The 23,990-nt window shown below is 41.3% G+C and overlaps 2 protein-coding genes across 7 annotated transcripts in view; both read right to left on the bottom strand.

The window, feature by feature from the left end:
- Window positions 1–1,069: 1,069 nt before the first annotated feature.
- LOC130168350 (SPARC-related modular calcium-binding protein 1-like) lies at window positions 1,070–20,772 on the bottom strand. 2 transcript variants are annotated; one of them, XM_056375134.1, is made up of 11 exons: window positions 19,685–20,772; window positions 12,466–12,640; window positions 11,611–11,844; window positions 10,855–10,908; window positions 10,450–10,497; window positions 9,685–9,744; window positions 9,211–9,403; window positions 7,687–7,766; window positions 7,334–7,421; window positions 4,575–4,931; window positions 1,070–1,734 (listed from the first exon to the last, which is right to left on the bottom strand). In XM_056375134.1, the coding sequence occupies exons 1-10, from the start codon at window positions 19,763–19,765 to the stop codon at window positions 4,580–4,582; spliced, it is 1,365 nt and encodes a 454-aa protein (XP_056231109.1). In that variant the 5' UTR covers window positions 19,766–20,772; the 3' UTR covers window positions 1,070–1,734; window positions 4,575–4,579. The 2 variants fall into 2 exon arrangements, with proteins under 2 accessions (XP_056231109.1, XP_056231108.1); XM_056375133.1 differs by having other exon boundaries at window positions 4,579–4,931.
- A 106-nt stretch (window positions 20,773–20,878) lies between these two features.
- actn4 (actinin, alpha 4) overlaps window positions 20,879–23,990 on the bottom strand; it is a 60,802-nt gene continuing 57,690 nt past the window's right edge. For all 5 annotated transcript variants that reach the window (XM_056375131.1, XM_056375128.1, XM_056375129.1 and 2 more), the window contains 2 exons: window positions 23,357–23,515; window positions 20,879–23,179 (listed from right to left, as the gene is read on the bottom strand). In XM_056375131.1, coding sequence (XP_056231106.1) covers window positions 23,021–23,179; window positions 23,357–23,515 — 318 coding nt within the window. In that variant the 3' untranslated portion in view covers window positions 20,879–23,020. The remainder of the gene's footprint in view (window positions 23,180–23,356; window positions 23,516–23,990) is intronic.

Raw genomic sequence — 23,990 nt, 5'->3', positions numbered from 1 at the left:
GAAGAGGAGGAAGACAGTTTTCACTATTTTAGAAGTTTTAGAAACTGAGTCTTTTAATTGAAAAAGATAATGGATGGATTGGTATAGATGGATTGATTAGTAATGAAAGTAATCATTAGTTTCCCTTGTTTGTCTACGTTTGTTTTTTGTGCACAGAAAAGAGAATACATCCTTCCTGGAGGATAAAACAGGGCTAAAACAGAGAAAAAAAGAGTAAAACGTTCCCACTGACAAAGACTAGATTGGCCTTATCTAGAATGACACTGGCATCAAGTACAGTCATTAATACGCCTACATCAAACAGCAGATGATTCCTCATTAAAAGGAAACTGCAGACATCAGTAAATGAATGTTCTGTACAGAGAAAACTGGACGCGCCAGGGTTTCATCTCTCGTCTTTTTAGTTCCCATTAAAACATCACACACTGGCCCAGTGTTAGTCATGAGTAGTAATGATGTCACTTCATGGGATATCATTAAACAGAGGTCTGTTTGATGATGGACTTTGAAACATGATGTTATTTTGTTCCGTGTGTGTGGGTTTTTTCTTTTTTTTCCAGAGCCACCAAAAAGCTTGATGTTGACCTTTGACCTCTGCAGGCTAGTCATTTCTGTTTCTACACTGCTGTCCTCAGGGTGTCATTGTAGCTGTGTGGCAGAGGACTTTAGTCATTAGAGCCTTCTGACAGTAAACACACAGTCCCCTGCATCCTGTCAGGTCACAGCGTCATGTCTCGAGTCTGGACACCACAGAGGAAGAAAAATCACCTGGGAAACATCACCTGTTAGGGAGCCATGGTGCCTTGTTAACATCCCATCTGATCACATTTAGCTACAGTGACAACCTTGGACAGGAGCAAATGCATCCTACTTGGCTGTTATGAGATCTGCTGCTCCTCTATTGCTTCCTGTTTATCTGGTGATTTGTTGACTGTGAAACAATGATTGGGACAGCTGTTGCTGTGACAACCAGCGGCCTGTGAGACCAAACAAACAATGTAACATCCACTGATTGTTACTGGCATCAAACAGAGACAAACAATATTCACAATGTCATTGCTGAGATTAACGAAAAGGAGATGAAACCATCATTTAATGAAATCACATTTAGGAAAATCAGGAAATTACTTCATCATGCTCGTGTTTCAAGTCACAATCAATCAACAAACACTGAAGTGTCTTTGAAAGTGCTGCAGACTGAAATGATCTAAAATATATGATATGTTACATCACTATATTGGCAATACATTTGCAAAATACGGGAAAGCAAAATATGTACCAAACAGAGAAGAAAACAGAAAGAAAGAAAGGATTATAGGAAGGAGGCAGGGAACAAAGGAAAGCAGGCTGGGATAAGAGAAGAAGGGAAGGGCAGATGGTGAGGATGTTTGGAAAGGGAGATAAGAGATTAGGGAGAGGAGAAAGGAACAGAACAGCAGATTCAGTCCAAAATCAATAACAAATATCAAACCGATGAACATGTGAAATAAAAACTTGTGAATTATGTTTAATTCAATTTTTATTTAAAGGACAAATAATATATCCTGAAGAGCTGATGGGAATGAGGATGATGGATGAGCATAATGTTTTGTCTTTTAATCAGAGTTGGAAAAAAAGGATGTAATGACAAGTCCATGATGGCATGAATGAATAAATAGAACCCTGGAAGACGACAGGAAACAGGTTGGCCTTTGGCATCAGGTGATTGCTCTTGTTGCTCTCTGAGGTTTTGACCTTGAAGAAAAAGAGAAAGAGAGAGGGGAAGAAAATAAATATATTAAAAACCAACAAGGAGGAAAAGTAAAAAGCAAACTACGGTTCAACCAGTGAACATGAGTCTGCTGGCTGTTGGCAGCGTCTCCGGGGAGCCTGCTCCTCCGTCACCACCGGAGGTCACTGCTATCTCTACCAGACACATGTTAGCTTAATGCCACACCTCCCTCCTCACACTCTACATGGCTTTTTCCTCAATCTCTGAATTATCAGCAGCCCCTCACCTCTCCTGTCCTTCCTGCCCCCCCCCCCCTCCTTTCTATCAGCCACCCTTGAATTCCTGCTCGCCTGGAAACTGCTCTATCTCTGTGCTTCACCTTACTGCTCTGCTCGTCCTCTCACTCACTCTCCCTGTTTATATTTTCACAGCCTGACTTATCTCCCCTCTCCCCATCTTGAGCTGAACCCAGCGTCTGTGTACACTTGATGAGAAAGAAGGGGAAATCTAACCTTTTTTCTTCCAATCTTACTGTAAAACTGAGCATGTCTGCTGTTTGTAAGTGCTCAGAGTCATACAAATTGGAGCTGCCAATCTTCTACAGGTTGCTATTGGACAGAAGTGCATTTTGATCTATTTTGTACTTGACTGTAATGACACATTACATTATAATGATTGCCTTATAGCTCAAAATGACCACAATTTCAAACCACTGTCAGGTCAGTCCTCTTCATTTTGGAAACACAACCTGAGACTGTGTGGGGTTTGAAGTGAGCAGTCAGTTAAAATGCTGGATAGTAACTGTTTATCAACTCAAGTTTGAGAATCAAAGTTCATTCTTGACTTTGAAAATACTATTTTGACAGTAAAATCTTAACTCAGTCTCAATTTACTCACTTTTTCTTTCATTGTTGTTTGGGCCACATGATGAAGTCATTCGTACACTGGATAACTGAAGTGTGATTTCACTTATTATTTTAAATGCAGCATGGCTTAACACAAAACTGTTCTTGAAATTTTTAATGTCAGAAGGGATTTACATTTTGACTACTTTGGCACGAAAGACTTATGGACTGCACTTCTATAACACTTTTCTAGTCTCTAAGACTAGACTCAGCACTTTACAATTCACTCACACCCATACACACACGCATACACTGATGGAGCAGCCATCAGAGGCATTTTGAGGTTCAGTATCTTGCCCAAGCACGCTTTGACATGTGGATTGGAGGAGCTGGGAATTGAATCCCTGAACCTCAGATTAGTGGACGACCCACTCTATCTCCTGAACCACAGCCACGTGAATGCTTCAGATTGTTAATGTATTTCAGTGTAGGTCAGTGGGATCTGTATAGTGCGGCACTAGAAGTTCTCTGTATGTTGTATGCATGTTTTGTTTTGTGTAGGTCAACAGGAAAGTCATAAATATTCATTCTGAAAAAGAGTCTTTGTCAGACGTCTGCTGCTGCCTGATTAGTGAGCTGGTGTCATGACAGAGCTGTGATTGATAGCTCCCTGACAAGGAGGTCGTTTTACTGCTGCCAACATTTATTTTGATTTCACCAAGGTACATTAACACTCAGACATTGGTGGGTGTAATGTGTCTGGCTGGCGGCCCGAAAATGCTCGGCTCTCCCGGGATCAACAGGAGCAACAACCCGGAGAAGAAAAAGACGTTTTTATCTCAGGCAGCGGACCAATGAGGAGTCATGGTGACGCTGCGCTGAGAAGGGTGTGTGTGAGTGTGTGTCTGACAGCTGTGCACGCAGGGGAAAACAACTACACATCTGTATTATGTTCACACACACACACGTGCACACACACACACACACACACACACACACACACACATACATACATACATACACACACACGTGCACACACGCACACACACATACACACACACACACTGAGCTGGAAGCCTGAGTTTAAACAACTTTTTCTTCGTAGAAAAATGGAATGTAATGAAAGTAAACATGGAAATGTGATTGTCACCTGAGTTTTAAATGGTAATTTCTAAAAGTAAAGAAGGACACACGACCGACCTCCACTCATACACCGATCGATACACACCAAATGAGTTTTCAGTGGCGTGAGCAGGTTTGCTCGGAGCACCAGCTGGAGGCGGAGCGGGGACCTGGCTCCCTGTGGTTACTGCTGCAGCTGCTCTGAACGAGGTTAACTGGTTAATTGGCTCAGAACAGGTGGAACATTTACAGTCTGCACATTACTTTCTGTGAGACTATGCCACTGAAATCGACATCTTTTTTTGACACTGAAAATCTTTTATTGTATTGTGTCTTAAACTTAATAATATTTTATTAGGTTTTTTGTCGCCTGAGTCAGTGTTGAGTTAAGATGTGCAGCTATGGCTTGTTAAGGTCACTATACTGTTTTGATTACTATAAAATAAGAACACATCGTAAAATGAAATCTTCACTCACAGTAGGAAACAATTTTTTCCTGAGAAAAACGTTTAAGGTAGAAAAAATTAGTTCGTTTTTTTTTTCACAGATCACACAGTATTTACAGTTTAAGAGTTTGTGGCTATTTCTCACAGTTTTTATAAAAAGTATTTGATTATCCTCACGTCGAAATAACAAACCTCTTGATTTTATGCAGTTTACAACTGCATACAAAAAACAATTATATCCCTGTTTTATAGGGTACTGATGTATTTTACTGCAGATACTCATCATGACATGCAGTGAGAAAAACACTGTGAACGTAGCTAAAAAGAAAATGTAACGTGAAAAACACTGGAAACAACCTGCTTGAAAATAGGGTTTTTTACCAAATACGCTTTAGATTACACTTCAGTCTCTCACACACACACACACACACACACACACACGGCTCTAACCCACTTCAGAGTCCCAGGCAGACTCTCAGCTCCTCCAGCGTCAGGCCTCGGTCTCCGTCTCTGTCACAGTACTGAGCGAACTTCTTGGCGCACCGTCGCGGCTTCAACCTCCGTCGCAGGAACTGACGAAGGGGTCGAGCCTCACGCTCACTCAGCACCCCGCTGGAGTCCACGTCCAGCTGACTGAAATGCCACTGCAACACCTCCTCTGGTCTAGAGGAGTCCACGGCTTCCAGAGTAGTAGAGGGAGCAACGTTCAGAGGTGAGGAGGAGGAGGAGGAAGATGAGGAAGGAGTTGTGGAGGATGGAGTGTTTGAAAATGGAGAAGGAGCATTGGAAGGAGGTGCGTTTGCAGACCTGGTGGAAAGACAAAGCCCAGAGCAAACCCAAAGTGTGAGAGACTTTGTTGAAACCAGTTTCAGTCGTCTTGAGAAACTAACTAACTAACATCAGGATTTCAGGTCAGCTCTTTAAGAGGGATTATTGAACAAGAAGTTGGCATCTTCAGAGACTTTCTGTGGCTCCTGATAAAGTCTTCCTGAGTGTTTGCACCTCGACTACATTTAACCCAACACTTCTATTCACAGTTCATCTGAAGAACTCAATAAATATTAAATATCAAATGTCACCAGAACGTGGCAGCCTGCTGAAAAACAAAGTCAGCTAAACAGGGAGAAAAAAAACACAGATTCAATTTCCTGTATCAGACACAAACAAACCTGAAATTCATCAAACAGCAAAACCAAAGATTTCAGGAAGGGGAAAAACGATCGCGATGAAACCTGAGTACTGTGTGTGTGTGTGTGTGTGTGTGTGTGTGTGTGTGTGTGTGTGTATGAAAGAGAGAGGAACCAGAGAGGGAGAGCCTTTCACTGCCAAGAGGAGAACATAGAGAAGAGTCCCCTCAGCCAGCTGATCCTGAGGCTCAGCTCCTCCAACAGCACCAGGCCTCAGATCAGCCATCACACAATCTGGACCAACCAAATTACAGCTCAACAACAAGAAAATCACATTAACTATTGGACATACGCCACAAAAACAGTCAGTACACTGCAGCAGACTATCTGACCACCGTGAGGGATCAGACACTCAGAAAGACCCTGACTATGTACAGACTCAGTGAACACACTGAGGATAGAGACTGGCTGACACAGGCAGACCTGGCTGCCAAGAGAAGACAGGCTGTGTCAGCTCTGTCCACAGAGACAGATGGAGACAGAGCAACACTTCCTGCTACATTGTGCCACATATGAAGACAACAAAGTTCTTTTTCAAAAGTTATATGTAAATTGAAAAGTTTTGATTCTCTCTGTGTCCAGACTAAAATGCAACATCCACTTGGAGAAAACAGTGTCAGCGCCATGAAAGCAGCAAGATACGTGATTTATTCTACTACATAGATTATATGTATGTGTGTGTGTGTGTGTGTGTGTGTGAGTGTGTGTGTGTATTTAAAACATATTGAATTGAATTGAATTGAATTGAATTGAATTGAATTGAATTGAATTGAGAGGGAGAGGCATCTGTTGAAACACAAAATGGTCATTTTCATGATATAGACGGAGTGAAGTGAAGGATAAAACAAAGATGGATGAAAATGAGAAGCGGTGAAAGAAAAGAGAAAGTTATGAAGATGAAAAAGTGAGGGACGCCCCAGCCCTTTGCTGGTCCTCTCTCTCTCCCTGCCTTCCCTGTCTCCCTCTACTGTCTACATCTCATTAAAAAGCAGAAATGTCAAGAAAAAATAGAAGATAAAAAAGTGAGTCAAAACAGAGGGATGTTTTTTAAATGCCCTGAGAGAGAGAAACAGATGGATGGAAAGAGGTTAGTAGTGGACTAACGTGTTGACTGGCACAGAGAGACAGAACAGGGAAACAGATGGATTTGTTCTGTTCCCTTCAGTTTAGTTCAGTTAATCAGGTACGTGATCAGATCTGTGCTGCTCTCTCAAGTGTGAAATTAGTTTTCATTCAGCATTCAGAGCAGTGTCTCAGCACTGCTACATGACAGAGGAAGAGTTATGCATCCACTGAAGTCCAACATGTGGTAAGTAAAGACCGTATAATTTAGCCTGAGTTAGAGTACGACGAACAGGTTCCCACACTGTTACTACGTCAAGTTAAACAAGCAAACACACAAGTACATATATGATGCAAATTTCTGCTAAATTCAGAGGGTGGTCACAGTTGGTGGCAGTAATGTGCTGTAAAGTTAACAAGGAGGCAACAGGAAAAAAACAAAGGAGAAGAGGATTATAACAAGATGATGTCAAAGATAAAGCTTCAGAGCAATGAGTGCAGTTTGGTGAGAAATATTAAATATTAAACAAGATATGCTTATTTATCTTTAAGGCACCTTTAATGCAGAGCTTTAGATTCTCAAGATACAACAAGTCATGTGTATTCCCTGATCTGTTTATGTTAATCAATTAATTATGTTATTATGAAAAAAATATTTATTTTGTCATGTAAACCCATACCAGATTTTTATTTTTTAAATTGCACTTGTCAAAGGTCACCCAGTGAAAACAGCATGCTGTAGAGCATACACAACAATCATCACATGAAGGAGCCATTTAAATCCAGGCCAGCTGTATTCAGGACGTAAAAACAAACTGTGGCTGAAAACACTCCCCACTCAGTCAATACTCCCTATATAATTAACACCCTATAGTGATTTTGGACACAGTCTTGAACATTAATCACTCCTACAAAGACTGCTACAGTGCACCTGCTGTGATGTACAGTAGACAGATTTACCTGTAGGGACTCCCAGCATGCTCTGCCTCCAGCTGCAGAGCTCTGACCAGACTCTGTAGGAACTGCTCCTTACGGGCTCCAGGACACCCTGTGGGGACAGAATAGAGAAGCATGTTTAAGTCGCTGTGGCCGCTCCACATGACAACAGTCTACCCTGCTGCAGAGCGCCTGATCAACATATTGACTTCCCTCCTGTTCCATGTTTGCTGCTCTGTGTCCATCTACTCCCTCAGGGTTGGGGACACACTGAATCACTATGTTTTATAAATTGTAAATGAAGTAAACATGACAATGCATTTACATTTAAAAAAAATACAGATTTTTTTGGTAATTTTAGACACTGTCATATTTACCAGGCAGAGGTTTTTCCCTGAACCTCCTGGCTGCTCTGTCTGGATCCTCCTCTGCCCCTGTGCAGTCTGGGATACGATTCCTGCAAAGAGACAAAAACAACAACTAAATTGTCAATTAACCAACATGACATTTAAAGGATATATGAGAATTAAAGAACAAGAAATGTAAGTGGACTGCTGACTCTGCAGATCAGAAATGAATGGCCTGCATTCACATTTAAATACCTGGTGAGTAAATACACTGTATTATACCTTGTATTGTGTTATACTCTGAAGGGCTTCTAGTTGTTGGCCAACATATTTAGAACGACAGAAGCAGACTCAATATTAGGAACACAGTACAGTTCAACTGCACCGCAAACGACAGCCGAACTGACAGTAAAGTGAAATAAACACACACTTTAAAGAGAAACACTATCACCTTTATAAAAGTATGATTATCATAGGCCTAGGCCTTATTAGGTTGAGATAGGTGTACCTAATAAACTGGTTAATGTCTGGCTCAGCTGATCCAAAGCTAACTTTTTTCTATAAGCAGTATACAAAGATTTAATCAACGTATATTACTCACTATCATGTAAAACACGTCTGAAGGTGGTCACATCGGTGGTCTACTTACTCACTGCCACTCTTTAGATTGAGCACAGAACATGTGCACAGAAAGAAAAGCAAAGTTGAATCCAGAAAGTCCTGAGGGAAATAATACCCATACCACATTATAAAATATCACCACATGGGTAATTAGGAGTGTAGTAACTGGGCTGTGAGTTATTCAGCTCACATTTCTTCTCATCAAGTTAAATGTCATAGTGTATGTTGGTGGGAATGCCTCAACTGACCCTTGTGGGCCAATGTAGATATTTGTGGGAGTGGATTTAAATATCTGAATTTCTGAAATTGTGCACAAATGCAAAATGTATCTGGCTCTTCTGTATACGATGCTACATTTAGATAAATCTGGTGATATAAAAATAGTGTTTATCTGCCGAGAGGCAAAACAAATGTATTATTTAATTGGTCAACTGTGAATTTCTTTCCCTGGTAAAGCCAATTAAATACTTTATAATACAATCAGAGAGAGTATATACACTGCTCGTCAAGAGGAAGACTAAAAAAAAACATCATGAGGCCGCAGGGAGTTTTCGTCACACCAGTGAACCAAAGAAAACATCCAACACTTTCCTCTCAGGAGCTTGTGAGCAGCTGAGCATCAACAACACTGATAAAACCCCTGGAGAACAGAGCAGCCCAACCGCAGTTCATTCTGATTTGTTCTGTGTGTTTCCTTTAATGGAAGTCCACCTGGGGAACAGTCACAGTAACTGGTGTAAAACTGGATAATTAAGATGAAATGCTCCCGTGCATAATTACATCTGTCTCAGTATAAAGTCAGGAACGGATAAGAAAAGAAAATAACATAAGGAAAAGGAAGGGACAGGGAAAAAGAGAACGTGAGAAGAGGAAGAAAAATGGCCAGACAAAATGCAACAGAACTGAGTTCTAACTAACTGACTGACTGATTACCTTGCAGAGGTGCCTGATAGAGGCCTGCCGCTATCAACCCTGACACACCAGCAGTAACCTGTAGCAGTGTGACACTGCACAGGGCTGTAGCGTCCGTCTGCAGTGCATTCTGGGATAAAACGCTCTTCCTGCCAGGCTGAATGCATCTGAGAGAGCAGTGATGCTCGCTCACGCTCACATGTCTGAGGACTGTCTACACACACACACACACACACACACACACACACACACACACACACACACACACACACACACCACACACACACACACACACACACACACACACACACACACACACACACACACACACACACACACACACACACGATAGGGCAGAAAATGAGAAAGACCTCTCAATATAATGCAGTCCAGTACAGCACCACTTGTCATGTTATACTTACAGTATAAATGTATTTGCAGACAACAAGACACAACAACACAAGAATATTTTTACACACATGTGTAAACTCTTACCAGTGGGTCGTCTGACAGAGTTCATCAGAATGGTCACCCAAATAGGAGGAGCTGTCAGCTCTGAGGAAGACAATATTAGAATGGTATTTGTGCTTGATTAGATGTTGTACAGAGGAGAGTGAAGGAAAACTGGGAAGAAAGGTCCAAAAAATCTGAAAGTCAATATTCAAAAGTTCTCTAATGTGACGTCAGTAAACTATACTCAGCACTCGTTGGTCTGTGATCTTTTACACCAAACACAATAGAGAGGTACTTTATCAGAGCATGGCTATATACAGTGTAACATCAAAGATTGATTTAAACAGTGACAATTTACCTTTGCTTAACCTTGAGATAATTGATTTTCACAGCCACAGTGGGGCAGTGGAAACAGTTTGTGAACACAACATTAACATATTATCACCTCTCAAGTTGATATGGTAAACTGATTAGTAAATTAGCATACACATCCAGCAGTTATGGAACGACATTAATGTTTGAGGTGTTTATCTCTACCTGATGAATGTAAGTCCAGTTATAAAATTATTACATTAAAAAAATATCAATTATAAAAAACTTAAAGAGGAAGCAAGATGTGGGGTGTATCTGGAGTAGGGACTTGGTTTGGCAGGTATTTGCTTTGGCCGTTGAGTGTGTCTATTGGTAAGTGGACAAAGAACTGAAAGTCATATTCAGTGCTGGCACAATATGGTGATTTCCATGTAAGCAGTAAATGACTGTTACCCATGGTAACTGTTTTTTATGTATACAACACAGGTTTGTCACCTGCAGATTTTCTGGGGTCCAACGTCGGCCCAGGTTCACCAACTTCATCTGGAACATAAAAAAAGAGAGTGAGTGAATGTCACATGAATGAGGGAGGAAATCATCGAGACAGAGGAAGGAAAGCATGAGAAGAATCAGAGCAAAACGGAGGGAAAATTAGACAGACAGAGACGTTTTCTTGGCATGTCTTGGTGCGTTAAGTGGTCTGTGAATGTTCAAGTTCCTGCAGGTGTGTCTGGCAGAGAGACGACCAGCATCATGCCAGAAAAAGGCAGAAAAAAGAGAAAGATACAGAACAAACTTTTCAGTGACTGCATTGCACAAGTATGTACAGTATATATGAGCATAGGTCCAAGTAGATCTGTATCATGTGAAGACTAAAAATACTAAAAACATCTTTCTTACCTTTGACTGCAGTTGAATCTGCATCAGTGGTCTGAGCCAACTTGGTGATGTGATCTGTTCACGATAACAGATCATCTCAATGTGGAAAATACATATGATTTCAAGCAGATTCAGTTTAAGTAACAGAACTGTGGCCTCAAATATTTGGTCAAGATCTTCCAGAAGCAGCAGGAGACCAGTTATACTGAGCGAATAAGAAAGTCTACTCTGGACTTTGAGGAATAATTATCACCATCTCATGGTCTGTTTGTCTTTTCTCGTGTTACTTTCATAAGAGGAGCCTCAGACTTCAGACTCCCAAATAAAATCACTGTCTATACTGTATGTTATTGAACTAACCCTCTTAGCAACAGGAAGCAACATATTTGTTGGAAAAGTGGTTTACAGATTGATGTTAAATTTAACTACATTCATTTATTTGCTCAGTTCATTACATAGCATAAATATTCCACAGTTAGATACTGATTTTTAAATTGCAGCTGATACAGACGGTGACAAATTAAAGGGAAAAACTAGAACATTACAAATGCAGATGCTTCATACAGGACACAAGGCCTCACTGAATGGCTTGATGATTCTGAAAACCACATGCTATTTCCCTAGCATTAACAGAACTCAACTCAACTAAACACTATTTAAAGATTTTGGAGTGATGTGTTAGACAGCGCTTATATCTTATAAAAGAATCTTTGGCAAAGGTATCTCTCCCTTTAATTTGCCACACATTTGTATAACTCTGAATAAAGTGTATCTGACCAGTGCAATTGGGGATCAGATGGAGGACTGAGGTCCCACTGAGGGGTTTGCCGTCTGGTGTGGAGCACCAACAGTATCCGGTCTGGTTGTGGCACTGCACTGGCAGGAAGTGACCGTCTTGATGGCACCGTGGCACAAACATTGCAGCTGCAGGACTGACATGGCTGCCACCACTGTGGGCGTTGGCCTCCAGGGCCTGAGCCCGAGCCAGCTGGCATTTGGACAGGCTCAGATCTAAAATGAAAGGGAAATTAAGACATTACAATCCCCCCCGGCGATGGGGGGCGAGGAAAGTGTAATTTGCTGCTCACTGACATCAACACAGACATGTATACCCTGCTGAACTCTCCACTGTGATCTGCACCTCTGTTGACTTTGTCATTTCAATCAGAAAGTAGATCATAATATAATGAAATGAATAAATGTTTTTAATTAAATTTGAAGAGCAACTCCACACAAAGTCTTACATGTAGAAAAAGTCCATTGGATTTCTGACCAGACTCAACATAATGTGTGTGGACAGGGGTAGGCTTTTGTGCTTGTGACTACACATAATCAGTGATGTAGTGTTGGACTACAGTGCACTGTGAAGTGCTGTGCTGTACAACACATGCAGAATTAAATTCCTGGGTGCAGTTACCCTGTAAGAGTGTCTCTATGTTTCATCCATTTGTATAAAACCCTAGTAAATCTGTGTCCTTTTATGTAAATATGTCCTTATATGTGTCTATTTTTGAATGTATGCCATATATAACATATTGTTTGATGCTTAAATTTCAAAAAGTCAGTCAACATATGAGCACCATGGGAGACATTATCAACAGGTGGTGATGACGTAGCAGTAAAGGTGTGTACCTGAGCAGTGAGCTCGTGGAGCGAGACGTAGCTGTGTGTTGATGCACTGTGCCCTCTGGAAGGCACACAGCGATTTATACAACCTGCCGTTGCTGCCACACACGGCTCTGTGGCGCCCCCTCTGACAGTCCAGGACACACCCACGGGGCCACATGTTTTCTGTGATCAGGAAAGGCTACAAACACACAAACATACATTCTCATGGTTTTCTACTGTTTCTCTGTTCTGCAGAAATTTCTCTTTTTTCTTGATCACTGCATAGGCAGAACTCTACTTTCTGTGTGTCCTTTTATCCGGTGACTTTCTGACTGTTTTCTCACAGCTGAGCGAGGCTGTGCACTAATGAAACTGTCCAGAGAACTGCAGGTGGAAAGAGGGGATAGAGTGAAAGGCATTAGTCCCTGCATGACTGGCCTGTCAGTGAAGGATAAATTGCCTTTCTATGTCATGCCTGTAAAGACTGGACTGAGGGAGAGAAAGAAACAGGGAAGAATGGAAGAGGGTGAGAAAGTGAGTGAGAAAGGAGAGAGGGTGTGAGTCACGACAGTCAACACATCTGAACATGAAGACATTTCAGGATGGCCGAGCAGAAGCAGAGAGTGGGGGGTTGGAGTCTTTCTTACACCTGACATTTTAACTGTGAGAGCTCCAATTTGGCAAACTAATGAGTGAATAAACTTTAATAATTGAGGTGAGGCTGGCAGCATCCTCCCTGCAGAGAGATGCTGTGTGTCCAACTCTGTCTCTGCAGTCAGGAACTGTGAGAGGAGGGAGGAGGGAGATTGGCTCTGTGCCAGACAGCAAGACTACTACACAGGCAGCTTTTTCACGAATGTCAAACGAGTCTCTGACAGCAAAATATTTTGGAATAACTCTATTAAACTCTGTAACCAGCCAACAGAAACACACTGATCCTTGGCCAACAGCTTTTTATACTCTATGCTGCTATTTCCTCTATGGGCTGACTAATTCAAAAACATTTAAATATTCGGTAAATTGCTTCCATAATAATTTTGCCATAAGTGAGGAAAAATATATTTCAGCAGATTAGTCTCTATTAGCCTCTACACTGAATTTTGTTGGCAACCACCCAAAGCTACCAAACATATCTACAGAGGCTCAGAGGGGCCACATTTTGGATGGGAGAAAATATTTTCCATAACTCTTATGCAAAACAAAAGTTTTGCACCTGTCTGACCAAGAGCAACAACAAAGAGACCAATGGCTCAAATCCTCAAAATAAAAGATTCACTTTCAAAAATATTGAAATGAAAAATTGAAATTGAAAAATTCTTTATTGTGGCGCCTCAGTGGCTCACCAGGTAAAGTGCGTACCACATAGGCTTAGTCCTGACCGCAGCAGCCATGGGTTTGAGTCCGACCCACGGCCCTTTGCTGCATGTCATCCCCTCTCTCTCTCTCTCCCTGACTTTCCTGTCTATCTCTCACTGTCCTATCAGAATAAAAGCAAAAATGCCAAAAAAAATAACTTGCAAAAAAATTAATTAAAAAAAAATTCGGTACTGTTCTCACACAGCATCATTCAATCTGTAACTGTGTGAGAAATCAAATATAGGTTGTCATATGTCTCCAAATTGTCTGTTGGATTTCATCTGTTACTCCAATACATTCAATCTCTACAATGGTGACTAAGTGTTCATCATGCAATTCCTCTTTCTCTCTTTTCTCATACACAGATCAAATGTCAAAAATTATCCTTCTGACTTGCGCTTAGTCCTCACACTGTCATTTAACATCTAGTTATGTTGAGTCTTCCACTCTTATTATTATTTTTCCATATGTCCCTCACAGGGCACCGTGCACATCTGGTGCTGAATCCAAAAATGATAAACTATGTAGGCTATAAATAAGACATAATAACAGGAGCATCTGACATTGTTGAAAGCACCCAGTGGTGCCAATAGAAAAGACCTTTGTTCAGAGAGATAAGAGGAATTTTGAGAAGATATGGAAAATCATGAGATAATATGAGTCGTGTGATTGATGCTGCTAATTTTAAGATGCTCTCCTGTCTAATTATTGTTGTGGTGTCATTTCTTTAAAATAAACTACATTATCAGCATTATTTTTAGGATAGGTCCTATGTGGGTGTTTAAAATGTGACACACTTTAGTGCTTGAGAGTGATTAACAAATAAGTTGTGCCCGAAGCATTTAAATCTGTGGTTTGAGAGTGAAATAGTGTGGAGAGCAGAGAAGAATCTGGTGAGCGTGATGATCTTAATTATTCCCACATGCTCCTCTAGGCACCTGACAACACTCTCACAGCTCAGAATCACACACAGCCTCACACACGTCTCCAAAATATACATTAGATTGGTCCCACTGCCACACAGACGAACTAAAAACATGCAGCGTAGCGCACATACAGCACACACACACACACACACACACATATGTACAAAGCTGTCTACTTACTGACCCCACTTCCTCACTCCTCATCAGTGCCTCTTTGTCCAGCGCCCCCCTCTCTCTCCTACTCCACACACACATTCTGGGACACACACTCCCTCCAAGTTCTGAGACACATGAGTAAATTTGCCGTGGTGTTCAACAGTGTTGACATAATTTATTGGTGAAAGAGGCCTCTGTGCCTTACTGTTGAGACATTAACGTATGTACTGACTACACAGGTCAATGTGTCTGAATCATGAGAGAGAGAGAGAGAGAGAAACCTGTGATAGTGCTCTCTCTCTTCTTGTCACCTCTTTTTATATTGTCTGTCACTCCATGAAAGTAAAGTGTTAATTGTTCTTCTGTTCTGCTTAAATAGAACTTGGTAAGTTTATAAAGCAGGAATGTCTAGGTTTCTTTTCATCATAGATTGAAAAGCGTTGTGTTTTGGGCTTTCAGTTGAAAAGAATAGAAGACATCACCTTGGGCTCTGGCTGATAATCATGTGCATCTTTCCCTATTTTCTGATATTTTATTGACAAAATGTTTGGTTTATTATTTGAAGAAATAATCTAAGAATAATTGATAATGAAAATCCTTTACAGCTCTAAATAAATATACAGAATAATGTAAACAAATGACGATGCCATTCAGACTCTATCTAGGTAAGTCTTACTTTAAGTCTGGGAATTCATTAAGTGAAAGTTCACCAAACATCAGCTACCATTTTAAAATGTCAGAACATCCCTTCTTGGAAAGAAAGATGATGTTAAATACAGGAGGTGATTGAGGGAGGAGGAGGAGGAAGACTGAGGGCCGGAAAGTGGAACAGTGCATGAAGAGTATAGCTTCAGTCCAAGCAAAGCACAAAATAATTTTCTGCCAGAACCCTCCCTGAACCACACGGCTGCAGCTGAACCCATCAAACAGCTGACACAGTAAAGCCGTTTCTGATGTTTCCTCTTGTCAAGGCCTCAGTGTAAAGATGAATCTCTCTCACACGAATCTTCCAGCTCACAGTAATGCTATATAAAAAAATGAAATTAAAATTTCAGTTCCACTGGTTTTGGGCATAAATGTTAAACTGTAATGGATAGAAAGTGAAAAAGTAGTGATGGTGGAAAGGAAGGGGATGGAAGATATGTAAACGGAAAAGAGAGAGAAGTGGAACAAGGAAATGGGGGAGGTGGAAGGAGAGATGTGGTGATAAATAAACGAATAATGGTTTGGAAATGAGTATGGAAAAGAAGGAGAGGAACGAATAAAGAACTGAGGGAATGGAGGCTCACAGAAGTGGAGGAAAGTCATAGAGGAGGTAATGGAGGATTGAAGAGAGGAAGAATAGAAAAATAGATGAAGAAATGCAAGAAGGAGCAAAGGAGTTGAGGTAAAAAATGGTGGGAAGCATGGAGGGAGAGGAGGAAAAAGTGGGAGTTGGAGGACTGCAGCACCATTAAAAATGAGGCAGAAATCAGAGTAGAGGAAGGAAAGATATAATGAAGGGGGGGAAGGAATAAGAAGCATTCAGGGAAAAAGGTGCTAAGAATAAAGACAGGAGAGAGGCATGAGCGAGGGGAAGTGGAGAAATACAGACAGACAGGAAAGAAAATAGGAGCGAGGGGAAGAATGAAGGGAGGGATAGGAAACTAGACGTATAAAAGGAGGTATTGAGGGAAAATGTGGTTAAAGGAATTGAAGAAGGTGTGCAGAGAGAATGGAGAAAGAAATGAAAGTCTGGGTGGAATGGATGAAAAGGAAGACGGACCAGAAGAATGGTGGAAAAAAGGCAGGAGTAGTGGAGGGCAGGAGCCCAGGTGCAAAGTGTTGGGCAGTCTGGATTTCCTGTCTGTCAGGTAGAAGTACAGCAACTACAATATCCTCTGTGTTGAAACAATTACCACCAGTGTTTTTGGGCCTATAAAATGTCAGCCGTGTGTGTGAAAGTGTGTGAGAGTGTGAGAGAGTGAGAGAGAGAGAGAAAGACAGAGAGAGAGAGAGTGAGAGAGAGACAGAGAGAGAGACAGAGAGAGAGAGCAGACAGGAAGTGAGCTAGCAGCAGAAAAAGCTGGCTCACACCCTCCAGATACCACCAACCGGCTGCTGTAGGGGAACATAACTCATCTCCAGAGCTTTGCAAAATGTGATGTTTGGCCTAGAAAGGGATCATGATGCTGCTGAAAGGCCTGTTGACACGCAGCAGCAGGATTTAGCGTCTGAACAAACCGCCTGTGCTGATGTACGGGAGCTTGCTGAGGAGTGAATTGCTCACTTGTAAACGCAGCTTTTTCTCTTTGCCATTAATCTGTACAGCAAGTGTTAAACCGATCATTAACACACATACACACATGCAGGGATGACGACAACACATTTAACATCTCAGGAGATTCAGAGATGTGTGTGTGTGTACAAACATCACTTTCACACAGCCCTCAGCGATGATGACATGACTGGAGTCCACAGACTCCAGTCATGTCAGACATGTCAGGACACAAACACGTATTTACTTTCCTGACAAAGAATCAGACTGTAATGTTTCTGCAGGTACACAGTGTGTCTGTGCTGCTCTGTTTCAATGAACCATAAAGAAGCAGACCAGTAGTTCTGTATGTTTTAGCCCATTAATTATAAAAAACAAAATTACCTGCACTTCACATTAACTGCTGACCATTTCGAAAGCATATGCTCAGTTGTCAGATTTATTTACCGAGCCAAGTACACAAAGTCTTGCAGAGACTTGACACATCAAGTTTTTTTTTTTTGTTTTGTTTTGTAAAATTGTCAGATAGCCCCTCTCTCTCTCTCTCTGTTGCTTAGTTACACAGGTTTCTTTTAACTGTGTTGCTGAAGAGCAATATCTTACACTCTTACACGTTTATGGCCGCAATATCTTACACTATCTTACACTCAGCGTTAGTGCTTCCCAGAAGCACATTTTTCTAAAAGGTCCTACTCCGAAGACAAGACAATTAATTATTACACATTACTGATGTTAAGTGGCTTCAAATCTTGATGTTTGTCTCATTGAAAGCAAAATAAACTGATGGCTGCTTGGAAGCTTATTAATTATTAATGAAAAAAAAACCAACAAAAAGCATCGAGAAAGGATTCAGCTTAATCCTTTAACATTTTCCTGGAGGAAACATTCTATATCGGTGATCTTAAATAGTGAAAATGCATTTATTGGTATATTTTCACCTGGGATCTCCCTAACAGTCACATATTTCTGTAAGCTCTTACACTGTACATTTGATATTCATTTGTTTGTTTTTTACACTTGACATCAATGTATATTGTGTATTTTCTATTATACCATCACTGTCACATTCCTATTAGAGTTTATAGTGTTTCTGATAGTGTCTAGTGATCTTACCATATTTCTACATGAACAAGGGGAAGTGGAGAAATACAGAGTACTCACATAAATATCACACACACCTGTCTGTTTCCCCTGAGTAGCAAATTAAACATTTACTTGGCAGCGATGTGTGTGTTTGTGGTTTGGTCTTATTGGCTGGTGTTACCCTGCAGTCCTCCAGGGATCTCTCTGTCTCACACACACACACTCTCACACACACACACACACACACACACACACACTCTCTCACACACACACACACACACACACACACACACACACACACACACACACACACACACACACACACACACACACACACACACACACACACACACACACACACACACACGACAACTTCTGAATCAAACATGAAGATTAATCTCTTTATCCTTAAAATCAATGTCGTCTTTGCTGCTGCCTGGGACTGTGTTGTTAAGTCTGTTCAGTTTTACTAAACCAATTACAAGCTAAAGTTGATAAGTCCTGGTATTTTGGAGCCATTAGTGGCTATCGTCCCGACACAGTAGGCAACTTACATAGATTAAACTTTCTTCTATTTGTTATAGGTCGTGAAAGGGAAAGGGGTAGGCTAGTGCTGAGAAGTATACTCTTTATCCTGAAAAGTTAAAGCAAGGATATTGATGTAAAGAAGAGTCTGCCTTTCTTTGTTTCTGCTAAATTTAATTTGTATGGCTTAGTGTTTGACTTTGTGGCGAATTCCTGTAAAATAAAACAAAATCCATCTTCTATCTCTTTCTTCCTAGCTTTATTTCTATCTTTATTCAGTACATTTTGTTGACCTGTACTTTTAGGTTTGCAACTTTAAGAAAGCTTAAACTTTTTTAGCTTTAAATTAAAGATACATTTAAAAATGGCTCATTTGGTGAAAATATAGCATGGATACAACATTCAGCAAAAGTTGAATGAGTCAAAATATGTCAAATTTTACAGAGGATTATGTTAGTGGCAAAAAAACTAAATTTGAATAAAACCGATTAAAAAAAGGCAGAGCCAAGGGCTAATAAATTAGTATCAATATATAAAAGAACTAGTTCTTTTACATCTTGAGTTATTTTATTATAGTTGAGCCCATGTATATGCGATTTTTCTCAAAATACTGATAATTACAAGCTAATAATGATTACAGAAGTCAGACTTTTGTATTGTATGTAGCTTACATTATATACTTTATAAATACGTGCTTGAAGTGGAGTGGTTATTTTGTAATTTAAAACACTTTCAAGCTTTACACTAAACTCAAAGTTTTCAGGTACAAACCCAAAAATGTAAATTAACTTATACTTAACTAGTAGCCTATAGTTAGCAGTTGTTGTGACCATAACCCTCAGCTTCAAATAAAACACCTGCAATGGAGACAGAACACAAACCTTTCTGACTCCCTAGTTCTAGTAAACAGGACACTTTATGAAGTTAGTCTGGGGCTTACCGCTGTTCTGTCGGTCTGAACCGACCCCGGGAGCAGGAAGACGAGCAGAGCCCGGCAGGTGAAGGTGAGCGCGAGCTTCATCCCTGCCACAGCAACCACGCGCCTTTTTCTCTTGTAGTTCCGAGGCGTCAAAGCGCAGCAGTGCGCGCGGAGCGGCCGCAGCCGGTCTGTGGATGTTAACTATGAGACGCGATCGAAACAAAGACCGGGTCAGGTCACGACTTCGCCGTCACCTCTTCAGACGTCACAGAGCTGCTCATGTTGTTGTGTAGTGGTCTCGAGCTGTTTCTACACGAGACCGCGCGTAAGAGCAGGTTTAAGTGCCGGCTGCTGCACGCGCAAACCACTCTCTCCCCGCCACAAAGTACGCCCACTGCTCATTTCCGGTGCACGTGCCTTAAACCAGCTGAACAAATGATGTCTTTTTTGACATGCTTTTAATAACACATTAAATTAACTTTTGTTTTACCAACAGAGGGAATAGTCTACTACTGTCCATCTATACATGTCGCCTAAAGTTTGCGCACTCATCACACCACATGTACCTTTTCATTACAGTAAAAGTCACTTGTGAAAGCTTAATTACAAACTCAGACTGATTAAAAGTTAAAGTTGAAAAGTGTGTCACATTTTCACTTTTATGCAAACTCCACAAACCTTTCTGACTTCCTATTTTTAGTAAACAGGACACTTTATGAAGTTAGTCTGGGTCTTGATGATGCGAGACAAACATTTGTATTCACACAAAGGTTACACCGTCGACCATGATTCTGCTCAATGTACTACTCCATTTTTGATCATCATATCAAATTCTCATCTTTCCTAGAGAGTTGTAGAGTTTTCAATTAAAATTTACGAGAGGATCTTTTCAATTTCCAAAATTCTGAACCCTATAAATAAATAAATAAATAGTGATGAACACTACACACTGCAAATGTTACATCAAACTTGGTATGACCATTTGAGATAAAAACCAATAAGAGTCCATTCAAACAGAATATGAAGGGGAACTCAAACTTTCTGCAGCCTGCGGTCTTAATCACCAGCCAATCATATAGACCAGCACTGACAGAACACACCTACACACGCACGCACGCACGCACGCGCGCACACACACGCACACACACACACACACACACACACACACACACACACACACACAAGCAAGCAAAAAAGACAGAAGACAAGAAGAGGTATTTTGTAAGGAAACTTTTATGTGTGCTTTGTGAAACTCACTTATCATTAGAGACAGAAGGCGTTGCAGTTTCCAGTACAGCAGATAAGGTTTGATATTAAAGAGTACAAAAAAAAGGAAAATCACAATTCCAGAGTTCATTTCTCTCCAACCTCGCAGGGAAAAAAAGAGAAATTAAAAAGAAACAAGCTTTTGGTCCAAGTCTTTTCTTCTCAGTTCCTTCCCTGTTTGTCCCTCCCTCTGTCTCCCCCTCCTCTCCCCCTGACAGCCAACAAACATGGAGAAATCTGCTCTCCTCTGTTTAATTTAGACAGGGAACTTTCGCAGAAAGGGCCGGATCAAATCCCACCATCTTTCCCCAGAACTCAGATATTCATCACATTATGATTGCATAGTTTTTTTTTTTTTTTTTTTACATAACAATTTCCGTTTTTTTTTCCTATATTTTTTATTTGCACATAATGGAATGTTTACATAAAGACCCCTCCTTGATCCTTACCCTCCCTCCTTTCTTGCAGTAAATTTTCTTTCCCTTCTCTTCAGAGACAAATGAGGGGATGGGGGAGAGAGGGAGCAGGAAGTGGGAGAGTGAGGTAGGGAGAGAGTAAGAGAGAAAGAGGGACAGGGCTGTACCCACCAACAGGCACATTTTTTTTTGTATGCTAATTTTTTTTCCCATTACTTCTACCATTTTCCAAAAGTCAAATTGGGAGTGCGCCACAGTGCCATTACCATAGTAACCAAAAAAAAGGAAAAAAGAAAAAAAAGATCCAGGAAGAACCTTCATTCAGTCAATCAAATGCATCCATGACATGACGTGTATATATTTCTGTATGTGTGTACGATTTCTGGTATATAAAAGTGGACTAACATCGACTACTACAGTCTCATCTATCGTATAAATGTATAGTTTCTTATTTAAATAAGCACCTGATGCCCACCCAGGAGAATAGTTTCACAGAAGCAAATATTTGTGGATAATTATGGTGTTGCCCGTCATGGGATTTATACAGGCCTTTATACAGCCTCAACTTCATGGCTACTAACTTCTTCCATGAATATTTTCCATTGCTAAAAAAAACAAAAAAAAAACCTTAAGACTTCCGGAAGCTCAAACCTATCCACTGGTGAAACTGCTCTCTGTGTCGCTTTCATTGGCTTTTCAATTCTTCTGTTTTGTCATTTTATTTTGTTTTATTTTTTTTTTAATAAACATCATTCTGCTTTGCACTACTGGAAAGCCTCTTATCAATTATTCTCAACAACTGGGACCGTGTGTCATTCTTTGCACTGAAAAAATAAGTATGTACAGCGCTGAGCCCCGCCCTCCCACCTGCACCAACCACCGTCCCCACCCCACCACCCACCTGCTCCAGAAAACGAAACAAAAAAAAAAAAAAAAAAACAAATAAACAAAGACAGTAGGAGGAAAGAGCTGAGGTTAAACAGGTCACCTTATCCAGCAACACGGGAATTATGGGTAAATATGTAATTTTATCTCCCCTCCCTCCCCCCTCCCCCTGACCCCCACAGCATATATCTCTCTAGGATCTAATACACAAACCTCGCCAGTCACCACGTCAAACCCCACACCGGCCCGCTCCCCGCCTGACACCCTGAACCCCCCTGGCAAGAAGAAAAAAAATTATAATAAAATAAACAAAAATTAGCATAAGTATCAGATTAGCTTGTGTCCCCCCCCATGTCCTATCCCCTGTTCATCCCCTATTTGACCCAACAAAAGGCAGAGAGGGTGAAGCTATGGACCCGCACCACAGAGCAGCTGTCCCCCTGTCCCACAGCTGCCCTGGATATGCCTGTTCATATAAAACTTTAATGAAAAATTAACCTTGATTACTCTCAATCTGTTTACGACATAATGGAGCTGGAAAACATTCGGCGGAGGCCAAACCTAACTACAGTTCAATCAACAAGCTCAGAGTCTTAAAAAAATCTGATGATTTCTAAACCGGCACACACAGGGGCACCTCACAACCACCACTCCAATTCCTCCAAACGTTCGATTCCTGGTGCCTCCCCTACGCGCAGAAGAACTCTACCTTCTTTCCCCTCTTTCTCCCCTCCCTCCCCCCTCCCCTCAACCCCTGATCTGTCCAGCCTTCCTCTTCCTCTTGCCTCCTCTACAGGTCGCTCTCTCCATACAGGGCGGTGGAGAAGGACATGTAGTCGAGGGCTCCGGGTACGGCATCAGGCCCTGCGTAGGGCGCCATGCGGGCGATACAGTACTCCGCCTGGTCGGGGGGGAGCTCCCTCCTCAGCTCCTCAGCTGTGATGTAGTTCTGATGGACACAGAGAGGGTGGTTCAGTGAGTGAGGTCCATAATTTACTTCCTGGCTCAACCACAAAACTACATCTGCAAACAATCATTTCTACAGGACCAATTAACTGACACAATTACACACACACACACACACACACACACACACACTAGCACTCACACTCACACACACACTGACCTTATCAGCAGCCAGGATCTTGAAGGAGGCGATGACCTGGTCTGCGGTGTCCGTGTCGGTCGTTTCCGTGGACATGAAGTCAATGAAGGCCTGGAAGGTGACGGCGCCGCTGCCGTTGGGGTCCACTATGCCCATGATGCGAGCGAACTCGCTGTCGCCCTGGCAACCAAGAAAGAAAAGGTTAACCCAGGACAGACAGCACTTTGTACTCACACACAGACGCAGACAGGATGTGACATGCAGATCTTCAAGTGTGTAAAACATCAGGACCGCCATGAAATAGACTGAGCTGGTGAAATGAGGCGATCGCAGTCCCGATATTTTATATTTCACACAATATCAGAGGGAAACACAGACAGAGGATGGCACAGACAACACACAACACTTACATACAAGTTGGATAGTCTAAATGAAAAGTGACAGTTTCCTTCAGTCTATCATCCACTAAGGCAGAAGTGCAGCAAGTACAGAAGCAACACAGACATGACAAAATAAAACGAGCAGAAAAGAGCATCAGGGAGAGAGAGCAGGGTGTCTGCAGGTGTCCAGTCAGATTTAGGACGTTACACTTACTGACACTAACACACTGAAAACCTATCAGTGATTATTTAAAAAATCTAAATAGATTTTTTAC

Source organism: Seriola aureovittata, chromosome 4, assembly GCF_021018895.1.
Source record: "Seriola aureovittata isolate HTS-2021-v1 ecotype China chromosome 4, ASM2101889v1, whole genome shotgun sequence".
Classification (NCBI taxonomy): domain Eukaryota; kingdom Metazoa; phylum Chordata; class Actinopteri; order Carangiformes; family Carangidae; genus Seriola; species Seriola aureovittata.
This window is presented reverse-complemented; position numbering and strand designations above follow the sequence as displayed.

Coding starts and splice junctions, on each gene's coding strand:
- LOC130168350 (XM_056375134.1), bottom strand. CDS start 19,765: ATGAAGCTCGCGCTCACCTTCACCTGCCGGGCTCTGCTCGTCTTCCTG. Junction 11,845..12,465: donor TCCACGAGCTCACTGCTCAG/GTACACACCTTT, acceptor CTTTCATTTTAG/ATCTGAGCCTGTCCAAATGC. Junction 10,909..11,610: donor TCTGATCCCCAATTGCACTG/GTCAGATACACT, acceptor TATCGTGAACAG/ATCACATCACCAAGTTGGCT.